Source organism: Leptonychotes weddellii, chromosome 6 (genome assembly GCF_054177405.1).
Source record: "Leptonychotes weddellii isolate Sample4059 chromosome 6, ASM5417740v2, whole genome shotgun sequence".
NCBI lineage: Eukaryota > Metazoa > Chordata > Mammalia > Carnivora > Phocidae > Leptonychotes > Leptonychotes weddellii.
This window is the reverse complement of record NC_138374.1, coordinates 47,375,173-47,388,755: the sequence shown is the minus strand read 5'-3', so window position 1 is coordinate 47,388,755 and position 13,583 is coordinate 47,375,173. Positions and strand designations below refer to the sequence as shown.

General features: G+C 47.2%; 1 protein-coding gene across 2 annotated transcripts in view; it reads left to right on the top strand.

Annotated features, from left to right (window-relative positions):
* The window catches only part of VCL (vinculin), a 112,028-nt gene extending 99,912 nt beyond the window's left edge, over window positions 1-12,116 (top strand). The window contains exons 17-22 of one of the 2 annotated variants that reach the window (XM_006733451.3): window positions 381-505; window positions 1,812-1,997; window positions 4,869-5,072; window positions 7,048-7,251; window positions 7,644-7,748; window positions 10,004-12,116. In XM_006733451.3, the coding sequence (XP_006733514.1) occupies window positions 381-505; window positions 1,812-1,997; window positions 4,869-5,072; window positions 7,048-7,251; window positions 7,644-7,748; window positions 10,004-10,150 (971 nt within the window). In that variant the 3' untranslated portion in view covers window positions 10,151-12,116. The remainder of the gene's footprint in view (window positions 1-380; window positions 506-1,811; window positions 1,998-4,868; window positions 5,073-7,047; window positions 7,252-7,643; window positions 7,749-10,003) is intronic. The other variant, XM_006733452.3, reaches the window with a different exon arrangement.
* Window positions 12,117-13,583: the final 1,467 nt, after the last annotated feature.

The window sequence follows — 13,583 nt, the reverse complement described above, 5'->3', positions numbered from 1 at the left end:
CTGCCCAATCTGAAACTGACATCTCCTCTGTTCTGAGTTGGGCAGGCTTATCTCTTGACTGCTTCATCATCAGAGAGGTGATGAGCCCCACCTGAGCCCCAAGTGATCACACCCAGGAACGTCTTAAGTACTTGCTAATTGTACAGGCAAGAAGGCACCCTGCACCACAGGGATTAGCTGGTTTGTGACACTTGTGACTCTTTGTAGGCCTTATGGCCTCTGCCTTGCCCTTACGTGCCTTCCCCTTCAGCCACTGCCTGTGATGCTTCCTGGCAGCTTCACATCCAGCTTTTGTTCATAGAAACCAGTTCTGCTGCTGGACAGACAGTGCTCCAGGGCACTGACCTGCCCAGCTGAAAGTGAGGGCGTCTTATGTTTAGGCCTGCAAAAGAGCTTCCTGGACTCAGGATATCGGATCCTGGGAGCTGTGGCCAAGGTCAGAGAAGCCTTCCAACCTCAGGAGCCTGACTTCCCGCCTCCTCCTCCGGATCTTGAGCAGCTCCGTGTAAGTAAATTCAGAGTGATGGGGAGAATTGAGCAGAGGGGGCTGGGACTATAGCAAGAGGGAGGTAAGCTGTGCTCTGGAGCCTTGTTGACGAGGTATCTTCGTTTAGCTTTTACCTGAAGCTTAGTCGGACGCACAGTTGACTTGCATTCCAAAATCAGTAGAGTCCTAACGCCGTGCTTATGCACTGGGCGTGCTGGATAGGTGGGGGGCTGGGGGGCTGGCCTGCTTGATGGGGACTGACTGGAGCAGAGGAGCTGGCTTTGGGAAGTGTGGATGTGATGAGTGATGAGGTTGTAGGACGAGTTAATGGAGTGGGAAAATGATCTGGTGGCGAGGAGATTTTTTGTGTTCCCAGTTGACAAGGGCAAAACTGAGGTGGTTAGACTTGTGTACATTCTTCTTTCCTTTCCTTGACTTTTTTTTTTTTTTTTTTTGGTAACAAAAGTGATCGTTTTTTTTTTTAATTTATTTTTCTCCAACTCTAATTTAAACTCTTTTTATGTACCCCAAAGTACCATAAATTTATTCTTCCATAGGTAAATGGTTTCGGAGGAGGCTTACCTGGGCAGTATCTTACAGATACAAATCCTAGTATAGGAAATAGTGATTATTCTAACAGTGTTGGAAATAGCTGGACTTTGGGAATAGCTCATCAGGGCAATAATTTGATTTACTTTCCTTGACTTACTTTCCCATGTTTCATGTCAGTAAGAGATGGAAGTTTCTAAGTTGGTTGAGGACAGAATTGGGTCCTTTTGCCCAACTGAGGCACAGTGTTTCTCTAGTCTCCAATGCTTCAGCTTCGTTTGCTTCTTTGTAGCTGGGCTTTTGGTGCCTGGTTGGGGCCAGCGGGAGGTCTGTTCTGGGGCCTGGCTTTTTATGTGATCAACAGGTTCATGACACTTAGAATCAAGATCCTAGAGGTCATTTGGTTTAGCTGCCCCTCATTGACAGATGGGGAAACTGAGGCCCAGGGGAGAAGTTAGTCACCTGTGCAACTGCCCTTCCACAGTCAGGAGCACAAATTAGATCCGTCCTCTTGGGGGAGCCTTGGGCCAGTAGTGCTGTGCGTGTCTCCCTGGGATACGTCCAAAACTGTAGCTGCTGGCTTTTTGTGGAGAAGCAAGAAAGAAAATATGCATCTGTTGAGATTGAAGCAAGTGGTCCCTGTGCTCCATGTGGGTGGTCTTATATCGAATGAACGTGGGTGGCTTTTCTGGGGATGCTTTTTGGAGGAAAGGAAAGAATTCTAGAGGGGAGTAGTTCCTAGGGTTTTACTTACAACCCAGTAATTCTTTCTTAGCTGGCAGATGAGCTTGCTCCTCCCAAACCACCTCTGCCTGAGGGTGAGGTCCCTCCGCCCAGGCCCCCACCTCCAGAGGAGAAGGATGAAGAGTTCCCTGAGCAGAAAGCCGGGGAGGTGATTAACCAGCCAATGATGATGGCTGCCAGGCAGCTCCATGATGAAGCTCGCAAATGGTCCAGCAAGGTAAGTAAGGAGGCTTTTCTTGCTGGAAAGGGATGAAGAAGAGCACACAGCCCAGGAAGAAGAGTCTGATTGGAAAGTTACCCTCTCTCTGCTTTGGTTCCTGCTGTTGCCAGTAACATGATCCTGTTCTTACTTGTGGCTTAGTAAGATGTGTGAGAGGAGGTTCCTTTCCTCTGTCCATGCGAGTGTCAGCTCCTGTGACCTTGGACATTTGGGTCTTTTAGAAATTGCTTTTCTTTCTTGGGATTGCTGAATATCTTTAGATGCTCTCTTGCTAATTACTCTGCACTCCAGATGTGAAAGAGTCTTCTGGGGGCTCTGCTAGAGTTAGACGAAGTGTTTGCATTTTCCTTCTATTTTTCATGAAAGCAGGTAGATTGATGTCTTAGGAGCTGTGTGCTTTGTCCTTTTCTCAGAATCATCTTACCCCTCAATTCAAGACTGTTCCAGGCTAACTTCAGCTCCACAAATCTGGAAGTGTAAATATTAATGTGGTCGGTGAAAATGTGGATGCTGCAGCAGTCAGGCCCTGTGATTATCTTTTGCCTATTTTCCCCTAAATGATGAAAAGTGCGTGGTAGCTTTTCTAGATAAGAGCTAAATATTACTGCTAACCTGGCAGTGAAATGTAGTTCTAACTCAATTCTCAACGTTTGTAATATGACTCTCTCTTCTAGATCTTTATTCCTACCATTTATTTGCCTTTTCACGCCCTCGGCTGTCTCAAGCTCTTGTATTAACTGTAGTTCCCCAGGGACCTTCTGCATGCAGCTGATCTTGGGTTTTTCCAGGCTGGGAAATTGACCTTGGTTTTTTAACTCTATTTTTCTGTGTTGTTAGCTGTGAGCCTAGGTTCTAAGAAGGAATGAATAGTGACCTTCCTGGTGTTGGGCCTGGCCATGGAATTATTTATAATCGTATCTTTCCACCTGGGGCGTGCACACCTCCAGGACTGTTTGCAGAGTCCCAGTGCATGTGGAAAGTGGGGTGGAGGGGACAGCAGAGGTTGGTTTTACTCAAAGATTTTAAAGGCAATTTAAATTTCATTACAATAAACCCAGATATATCGTGTAGCAGGATACAAAATATACATGAAGTATAAACAAACGTTAAGGGGCAGACGGCATCGGCCTACATATTTACCCCACTCTGCCGTTTGTGGCCAGAAGTCTTTAGGTCTGACTGTCTGGAGGCTTGGCGCATCAGAGGACTGCCGACTTTGAGCTGTGAGTCAGGAGCTCCTTGACCCGTGTGTGTCTGGGGGATGAGGGTGGTGTGTGTTTGTGTGTCTGTCTGTTTTTGTACACTTTGAGACTCTGAACCCCAGCAGCAGTGAGCTGGCCTCTCCTCTAAGGAATGAGGATGAGTCCTGGTTGAGACAGAGTTTAGGGAAAGGGTTTAGAATGTACCTGAACCCCTTATTTGCCCTGAATTCTCCAACTTTGTCATCACCTTTTGGAGACAGGTTTCCCATGCAGGATAAGAATTTTGGGAGCGATAGCAACCTCAAATAAACTTCCAGGCAAACTCTTACTTCCCCTTGGTTAGAGATGTTGGATATAAAGAGCCAGTGTTCAGGGACACCTGGCCGGCTCAGTGGGTAGAACATGTGATTCTTGATCTTGGGTTCATGAGTTTGAGCCCCACTTTAGGTATAGAGATTACTTAAAGGAAATTTTTTTTTTTTTTTAAAGAAGAACCTGTGTTCACCATTCTTCATATACATGGTTTGGCTTCACCGAGGCAATTCCTTTTATTTTCTTTCCCCTCTGCCTATTTCAGCATCTGATCACATTGCCTCTTGCCCTGGCCTTTTGGAATCCCCATCCCTGGTATTAAATCGATTCTCTCCCCCTCATGGGTCCTGTTCTCTCGTGGGCACCGATTTGGGCTCCTCTGAACTCAGCCTTGGTCAGTAGCTATGTTCCTGGGTTATCTGTGAAGTATGTAAATGAAGGTTGGGGTGAGAACCCTAGTGTGCAACAGGAGAGATTTAGCTTGTACCCAAGGAACAGATTTCTGAGTCGGTAGTAGTAGTCGATGCAGGAGGAGGTCGTGGAGGTGTCTGTCTCTCAGGGCCTGGAGAGGGTAGAGAGAGCCGGTCTGAAGTGTGGGTTTTCCCTAAGATGGGAAGCGGGATGAGGCACATTCTGGAGGCTCCTTTCAGCTGGCTGATTGTGGGGTATTTGAAAAGTCCTTCTCACTCACCGTTGTGTTTGTTTTCTTTGCCTTTTTCCTGGTTTGCTGTCAGTGGCCCCTGCTGTATCATTTTAAATTCTGGGACTTTTTCACTCCTGCTGGAAATAATGATCTGTGGTAGGCAACTTGCAGAGCTGACCCAAGTCACTTCCTGTGTCCCAGAAGATCTAGAACAGTGTCCATAGGAACCAGCTTGGGCGGGGGGGAATCACTTTGTTCCATTCAAAGCAAGTTGTGTGGCTGCATTTACTTCTTCCCTCTGGATTCCTTTTAAAGGTAATCAGCTACTATTGTTTGGTTATTTGGCTCCTCAGAAATGTTCTGACATGAAAGTTTTTCTTGGCAAGTTTAACTTTGGTGGTAAATGTATAAAAAAGGAATGCCACTTGCTTAAAATTTTTCTCTGGAAACCTTTTGCCACTGGAGTGAGTCTCTTTCTTTCCCTCACTGAGAACAGGGGGTGCCTGGGCTGGTGCTGGAGCCTGCGAATCCTCCTTCTGTGGAGTTTGGTTCATCTGGCTTCTGGAGAGATGCCGTTTTTCTTTCCCATCTTAGGCAAGCTTTGGTTACTAAACCAGCTGATGCTCAGCTTCCCCCCTCCCATCTCCCCGTCCTACTGCTCTTACTTACTAACACTGTCCCTGTTTCTCATCCTTCCTGCCATCGACAAAGCCGGGTAACCGGGCCGCTGAGGTGGGTATAGGTGTTGCAGCTGAGGCAGATGCGGCCGATGCTGTCGGGTTCCCTGTCCCCCCTGACATGGAAGACGATTTCGAACCTGAGCTGCTGTTAATGCCATCCAATCAGCCGGTCAACCAGCCCATTCTGGCCGCGGCTCAGTCCTTGCATCGCGAAGCTACCAAGTGGTCTAGTAAGGTACTGATTAGCACCCCCGGTGGGGCTGCTCCATATGCATCCGGCCATGTGCAGCCTGACACATTGCATCACTCATGATCTGTGCGAGGCCTGTGAGTCTGAGCGGGGCGGGCCTCTGTCTGCACCTTGTTGTTAGGACTGGCTTCACAAGTTTGATAGGTCTGCTAATGCCAGATTAATTGGATTGCCTTTATGTTTGTTGGGGGGTAGAGATGGGTCACTTTCTGAAAGGATTCCTTTTCTTACTGACCTGATTGGAACCTTAAACCCCTTGGGAAGCTGTGGATCTCTCAATGACTTGCAGGTCAGGAACTACTGTAGACCATTAAAAGGCCCCTGGCCTGACCATTGAGCTTGGCCCGCCGCCCCCTCCTCTGCTGACCTGTCATGATGGCTCAGGCAGAGCGGACCAGGATGAGAAGCAGCTTTATACGGCAGGATCCCTGGGGCGGGCTGCTTGCTGCCCTGCACTTGGCTGCCTGGCAGATGCTGGCCTAAACGGGAACCCACAGGGAAGGGGGCTTCACCGACTGTGTGTCCAGGTGTTCCGGGGGAGGGGCTGGGGCTGGGGCTGAGAGAGCACTCAGGGCTGCAGGACGGGCAGCCACAGAGCTTTGGCCTTGGGACCGAACTGACACTAGTGTGGGGAGTGGAGGAAGAGGGCGATCACTTTTTTCCCTTTGAAGGTAGCATGTTGCAAGAAGAAAGCGTTTGAAGAGTGATGGGTAATAACTAACCCCGGCAGCACACTGTCTTCTAATCAAGTTCATGAATCCTGGAACGATCCCAGGTCTACACTGGAAGAGATGGGCCGACGGCCTTGTCTAACCTGCCCCTGTTCTCGTGACTTTTTCCCATCCCTGTATTCTCTCTGGTTTCCGCGACTGCCTGAGATGTCACCCGCATCCCGGCATAGCGATCGGCCACCTCGTGATGCCTGCGGGGGGTCTCACAGGGTGCCGTGCGGCTGGCATGGTTTGTGGACGCCTCACTGCCTTGTACAGCGAATTGAAAAGCAGGAGGGGAAAAATGAGTAGGGCCTGACCTTTGAGGTAGTTTTGAACATTGCAGTGTTATTTTTGGTTGTTAGCAGCCAAAAGGTGCACCTTTTGAGGGCATAAAGTAAATTCCTTGCACAGCTCTTTATTATGACCCACGAGGGTTTTAATGAACCCAAATGCCCTCTCGAAGGTAACCCACCATGAGCTGGAGTGGGGGTTCCATGTACAGCTTGACCGATGATTTTTATTTTTCTGCTCTTAGCTGAAGGTTTCTTTAATTGAAGCCACTTAGCTGAGAGGACTGAAGAATTGATTCGTGGCCTTTTTAAATGTGACAAATTAAAATAACATGTTCCCTGAGGCTGACAGGACAAATAAGAGGCAGTAGCAGGGAGGGCAGGAGCTGTCTAGGTGAGAAAATAGATCTTTTCTCACCAAGGCTGATCATAGTTACTTGGTTTAAATTCTAGCTCAGCAGCCACAGTCCTTGGCTGCTATTTGTAACAAGGATTAGGGTGAAGTGGATGATTTCAGCGTCTGGAAAGGCTCCTCTGTATTTTTCCCCTCAAGCTAGCTCTCCTGCTTTCCCCCTCTAGAAAGGAAGATGCCTGTTTAACCAACTTCTCCGTCCCGTCCTCATTTTGATTGACATGATTAACTTGGACATGAAGTGCTTGCTCAGTGCTATGCCAGGGGCGCACCTGTTGCCCTTCCAGACTAATCTGCAGGTCTTCCTTTTTTCAGTGGGGTCATCTCGCTCTGTCTCACTGAGTGCTGGGGGGAGTGCCCGGCTCACTCTTGTCTCCGTCCTCCTGTGCTGTCCGTATCGCTCAAGAGTCCTGTTCTTCTCTCCTCACCCTTCCAGAGGCTGCTAGAGCAGCAGGCTCCCTCCTCTCTTCTCTGTGCTTCTACTTCCTTCCCTCACTTGGCCACTGTGGGCTGGGCTCACATTATGTCTTTGCGTCTCTCTCTAGGGCAATGACATCATCGCAGCGGCCAAGCGCATGGCTCTGCTGATGGCGGAGATGTCTCGGCTGGTAAGAGGGGGCAGTGGTACCAAGCGGGCACTGATTCAGTGTGCCAAGGACATTGCCAAGGCCTCAGATGAGGTGACGCGGTTGGCCAAGGAGGTTGCCAAGCAGTGCACAGATAAGCGGATTAGAACCAACCTCTTACAGGTACTTGTGTGTGTGTGTGTGTGTGTGTGTGTGTGTGTGTGTGTCAGAGTCGGAGGTGTGGGAGGGAGAAAGCAGGAGAGAGAAAACTGGATGAGCAAGGAGGTGGAGGAGTTCTGATGAAATAGCAGAAAGGGGAAATAGACATGTATATTTGGGAAAGAGATTCAGGAAAATTTCTTTCCTAATCAAATGAAAAAGTTATAATGCTTCCTTTCTGAACAAAGGATCAGTAGATCCCAGGGGGAAAGCAGGTAGAATCCTGCTGCTGATATATTGCATGCCTTCTGCACGCCAGCCTCTAGGAATACAGAGGGGGTGGATAAGTCTTGCCCTCAAAGAGCTTGCGGGCAAGGAAAACATTAGAAACATGCTAAACTAAGTTTGCTTCTTAGGTGTGTGAGCGAATCCCAACCATAAGCACCCAGCTCAAGATCCTGTCCACGGTGAAGGCCACCATGCTGGGCCGGACCAACATCAGTGACGAGGAGTCCGAGCAGGTATGTGTCTGCTGCTTCTGGTTTCTTGCCAACAGCTTCGGTGCCACTTCACAGCAACCTGATTCAGCTTTGGGGGAAATCTGACCTGTGATTTGAGTATGCAGTATGCAGAATGGCGTCTTTAACTCTCTCAGAAGGGCATCTGTGTTGGGCAGATGCATCAGAAACTTCAAAGGGGAAGGAAAGCTCTTGGGTAACTTTTGTCACTTGACAGATGGGAAGTTGAGGCCCGGGGTGAAGTGCCAGTAACACTTGGGACTCAGCTCAGTTGTCTCCGTGGAGTAGGTGTGACTCTCTGGAGGCCTCCAGTGCCTGTTCACTCCTGCCTGTTGCGTCTTTGTGGCCGGAGGGCACTTCTGCTTCCCAGCTCACTGGGTGAGAAGTACCTCGGGGAGGATGAAGAGTGTCGGCTTTTCAGGGGCCTGAGATAGGCGTGCGCGGAGGCTGAAATGCCAGCTCAAAGGAGGTGCTTCTCTTGGATTCTTTGACAGACATTGAAATAAGGATGGTGGGAGGGTTCTCTTAAGGGCTGGCAACCACTTTTTGGAGTCTGTCCTCCTTCGTTGCCTCCTGGAAATGTGGCCCGGGGCGATTGGGAAAGCCCTCCTTTGAGCACCTCTTGGTCTCTGTATCTCTTCCCTAGTAGGCCCTGCTGTGAGCCCTGCTTCCAACGTCGTCCTACCGTAGGTGGCGCGTCTTTTCTTGAACTGCCTGGACAGGCTCTACGGACACGGGGGTGCGTGTGAGACTGTATTGGGCGCTGCATAGGGGAGTTAGAAAAATAGACACAGTCCCTCTCCTGGGGGACTCACAGGTAGTTAGGGAGACCATCCCTGATCTCTAGGCCAGGAGCGCCTTGGAGGAGACAGGGAGGCTACCATCCAACAGCTCTCACCCTCACCCTCCTCGTACACCTTGGGCATTGGATCTTCACCCCTAACTTCCGTGATTTCTAGGCAGGGTTTGGGCACTGGGCTGTTTCCTGTCATGTGATCTCATCTGCCCCAAGAAAAGGAAGTGGAAGAAACAGAGAAGGAAGGCTAGGACTCATACTTTCAGACCATGTCATTTAATTAGCCAACACAAATGTATTCTGGGAATATCTACTACGTTCCCCCTCATATTACAATAAAAAAAGATAGAAACTGACTGTGGTAGAATGCAAAAACACAGGACTGCAAGTCAGAAGTTTTGAGTTCTCATCCTGACGATTGTGTGAGTGTGGTTGCAAATCTCCGAACCTATCTGGGCCTCAGCCTCTTTGTTGACTGAGTGGAAAGGTCAGCTGACCAGGAACTTAAGCCCATAGTCATGCCTCTCAGAGCTGATGAACCCTCAGAAATTGCATGGACAAATTTTACACACGTGAGCATTTTCCAGAGAAGAATCCAGGGAAGACCGCATGAAATCCTCAAAGGGTCTGTGGCTCAAAAATGGTTTTTTGTTGGCTCAAAAATAGTTAAGAATTAAAAAAAATTAGTGAGCTAATGGATCAGTAAGTTCTCTGAGTTCCTGTGTTGGGAGTACTAGTGTGATCCTAGTCCTGTAAATCTGTGTGTTTAGGAGATTTACTTATTTAGATTTTCATGGATTTATGATTGGTTTGTTCATTTGGTTATTTTTTCATTCATTATTAAAATTAAATATTTATGAAATACTTCTTTTGTGCCAGGCACTGGCCTAACACGGGGCACAGCAGTGAACAAAACTCACAAAAATCACTGCCCTTGTAGAACTTAAATTTTAAATAAAATCAGGTAAAACATAAAACAAAAAACTAGGTAAAATTTACATGAAGCGTATCAGTTAGTAATGATGGGTTCTGTGGAGAAAAATGAAGAATTGGAGGGTGAGGAATGCTGTCCCTTGGGAAGGTGTTTGTGATTTAAAATAAGGTGAGCAGGGAATGGCTTACCAAAGTGACTGACATCTGAGCAAAGATCTGAAGGAGGTGAGGGCTGAACCATGAGGGAAAAGCACTCCAGGTAGAGGGAAGAGCAAGAGCCCTAGGCAGGAGCTTGTTTGAAGACCAGGAAAGGGTATGTGCTGGAGGCCGGCTGAGGGTATAGTACATAATCATGGATGGCCTTTTGGGGTTCTTTTTGGTGCTCGCCCTAACCCACCAGGGATGCGACAAGTACGGGGATGCCAGCTGCAAGTAGGGTAACCTGCAGGCCACGCCAGGCTTAGGCCGGTTCTGGAGGAAGGGCTACATCAGGGACGTTAAGTAACGGAGAGTTTCTGTTTCCTTGCAGGCCACAGAGATGCTGGTTCACAATGCCCAGAACCTCATGCAGTCTGTGAAGGAGACTGTTCGAGAAGCAGAAGCTGCTTCAATCAAAATTCGAACAGATGCTGGATTTACACTGCGCTGGGTTAGAAAGACTCCCTGGTACCAGTAGGCACCTGGTCAAACCTGGCTGGCACAGAAACCCCTACTAAACAGAATGAAATGATCTGAGCCCCAGAAGATGCAGAGAATTGCTAGGGGGTTATAGGCCACATCCTGGCCTAACATAACAGAAAGGAATGGGGCCTCTTCACTTTAGAAACCATTTATACTCTTGTCTTGGACACTTTGTTTCTCCGTATAAAGCCTGTATTCTCAAACACAGTTAAACTCCTGCACACTCTATCCCAATAGGAAGACTGGGTTTCTAGCCCATGGACTTCATGTAAGCTCAGAATCCAAGACTGAACACTAGCCAAGACACCCTGCTCTGCCCTCGTTCCCTAGGGGACAGTTCCTCTTCTGCTTCCTTTTCACTGCCACCCCCCACCCCATCCCCAATTCTCCCCACCAGGCTCCCAAGACCCAGGGCCCAGGCAAGTTGTTAAGAAGAAAATCACTGTGCCTCCAAAATTTGTTTTGGGCTTTCCATGTTGCTCCTGACCCCAGCTGTGCTATCTGGGTTCTTTTCAGAAGTGAGATTTGCTGCTACAAGGGAAAAAGGCCTCTGGGGAGCCCCAGCTTGTGGGTCCTGGATTCGCCTCTTGCCCTTCCCCAGTTTAATCCTAATTTCCCACAGTGCAAAACCAAATTTCACTCTCAGGAGGAAATCACAGAATCACACAATTGTCTTTACCTTGCCCGAGCAACCTCTGTGTAGGGAAACTTCCCACCCTGTATCCCGCCTCGGCCTGTGAAGGTAGGCACCCCCCCACACTGTGTGTCCTGGTGCTCTCTGCCACGGGAGGGGCAGAGTAGCCGGGCGACGCCCTGCCCATCTTCCGGGCAGGGCCACTCCCAGGCGCCTCATGCTTTGTCACTGCCTGCAGAGGTCTGTGCTGAGGCCTTATCGTTCATTCTTAGCTCTTACTGTTCTTTCTGAGCTGAAATGCTGCATTTAGTTTTTAACCAAATCATTTCTCCAATCCTGACTTTTGTATTCTTCCCTTATACCTTTCCTAAACAAGATTTTAAAGATATGTGCTTGTTCATTGTAATTTTGAAAGATCCTTTTTATCCTTTTGAAATTCAGTCCTAAGAATTGGTGCTTGCCCCCCAGGAATGTTTAATAGAAAGGCAATCCTGTCTGAAGGGCACTTCCTACCTAAGGGAGATTGGTACTTGCAGACTGGAATTCTGGCACTGTTGGGGATAATCAATGGGAAATAGTCCTCAGTATATTCTTACCTCCCTTAAACCAAGCCCTGTATCCTCTCCTCTCTCCCAAGTATGAATGCTCGCGAGTAATGGGTATAGTATTTAATTAGCACCGTAAGTTTCCTATTGGCAAAGTGAGAGAGAAGAATTTTTCCTTTTTTGCACTTATCACTGCTGTCTAAGCATTGCCCAGCACATGAAATCCTACTTCTTCCCAAAGCCAGAACTGGATGAGTAAAGGAGTAAGAACCGTTGCCTGAATGTCCTTTCTTCTCACCTCCAATGTGTGTTAAATCCCAACATCGAATGTGTAAAACTTGTCTTCAGTTGGTACTGTACACTCAGGCTTCCTCTATTTTAACTGATGAATATTATTTTCAAGGCCCTCAGCATATTTGTATAGTTGCTTACCTGATATAAATGCAATATTAATGCCTTTAAATGAATCTATGCCAAAGATCACCTTTTGTTTTATGAAAGATTACTTAGAGGAAATAAGAAAAATCACGTTTGCTCTCCATGTTCTTCCAGTGTTTTGAGACACTGGTTTACACTTTATGCCGATGTGCTTTTCTCTAATATCAGTGCTCAAGACACAGTGAAGCAAATTAAAAAAAAAACAAAACAAAAAACCCCTGAAGACTGATTAGAGACATCACCACTAAAAAACTACATTTATAAGCTAGGATTTGTTATATGCAAATATTTTCTGCCTCTTCTTTTGTTCTGTTTAAAACAATAAAGTGCATTTGTATAAATAATGCTTTAAATGATGGGTATATTATTTCAGCAAAAACGTTTAGTTCCGCTTTCTCCTCTGTTTTGAAAAATAGCCAAAGAAACTAATCCTCAGGATCTGGAAACTGAAGACTTTTCTTTAATCCTAGTGGTGTACTGGATGAACAACATTACTATACAGTAGCAGCAGCGTATTTACTTCACAAGGGTCTGCGTAATAAAGCACAACTTTGGGGATTTTACACTAGGAGGAGGTGACCGGGGTGAACAATAGGAAGAAAACAGCCAGAAGATGTGGATCATCCTCTGGTTGAAGTAGTCTGTTTTCATCTTAAAAACTGCTAGCTAGGGGCGCCTGGGTGGCTCAGTTGGTTAAGCGACTGCCTTCGGCTCAGGTCATGATCCTGGAGTCCCTGGATCGAGTCCCGCATCGGGCTCCCTGCTCGGCAGGGAGTCTGCTTCTCCCTCTGACCCTAACCCCTCTCATGTGCTCTCTCTCATTCTCTCTCTCTCAAAATAAATAAATAAAATCTTTAAAAAAAAAAAAACAAAAAACTGCTAGCTAGTCGTGGAGACCATCACCCCTAAGAAGCCAAAGCTATTATACCACAGGTCTATTTTTTTTTATATTTCAAAGCCCAATATAGAACAATAGGGCTGTCAGAGATCCACCCGGACTATAAGGCAGAGCTAGCTTTGGGGGACAAACTCCTCTTGCTTGAGGAAGAACTGACTAAAAGGAGTAGGTACTTGGGAGGAGAATGGACGCTTCACTGTTTTTGCCTGATTTTCTGGATCTGAAAGGGGATCATTACAGAAGGATAGTGCTGCAGACTACATTTATGGCTGATTTAGAAGTGCTGCTGACTAGGGAGGCAAGATTCCAGACTGCTGGAGTTAAAGAGAAATGTCCAAGGCTACGGAATTAGCTTGGCAGTATCTGAAAACAGATTTCATGGTCTCATTTTTGTTACTCACCATATGTTCACGGGTGCTGCCTTCCTGCTGCATTACATTTTTTAGTTGTTTTCTCCAATCAGAGGACTCTTAAGAACAGTGAAGAGCAGCATCTTCCAAGGGCTGTTCTGTAGCACCACTTTAGGAATGAACCCATCACATGAATTCTCTGAATGATGGTAACTTCCTTATGCAGAAAACGAGCATCTACTTCATTTGCTCTTAGGAGATCTCCTTTAAGAATTTATAAAATGGAGCACTTCTGAGATTAGCTGGAATTCTGTGTTTGAAAACTATTCTACTACTACTAAATATTCATGCATCTTTGTTATTAGTAGGTGGTGGTGGTGGTGATAGATAGGGAGAGTAACCTTGATCACTTACTGCTCAGTCTCTGGCCAGAGGGTGATGCTCAGAGAAAGTATCCATGGCTGTTAGCATACTGAGGTTAAGAGAGGAACACCTGCAAGTGTCTTGCAGCAACTGTTACACCTTATGGAACGATACAGAACAAAAACTGACCATGTTTAGCC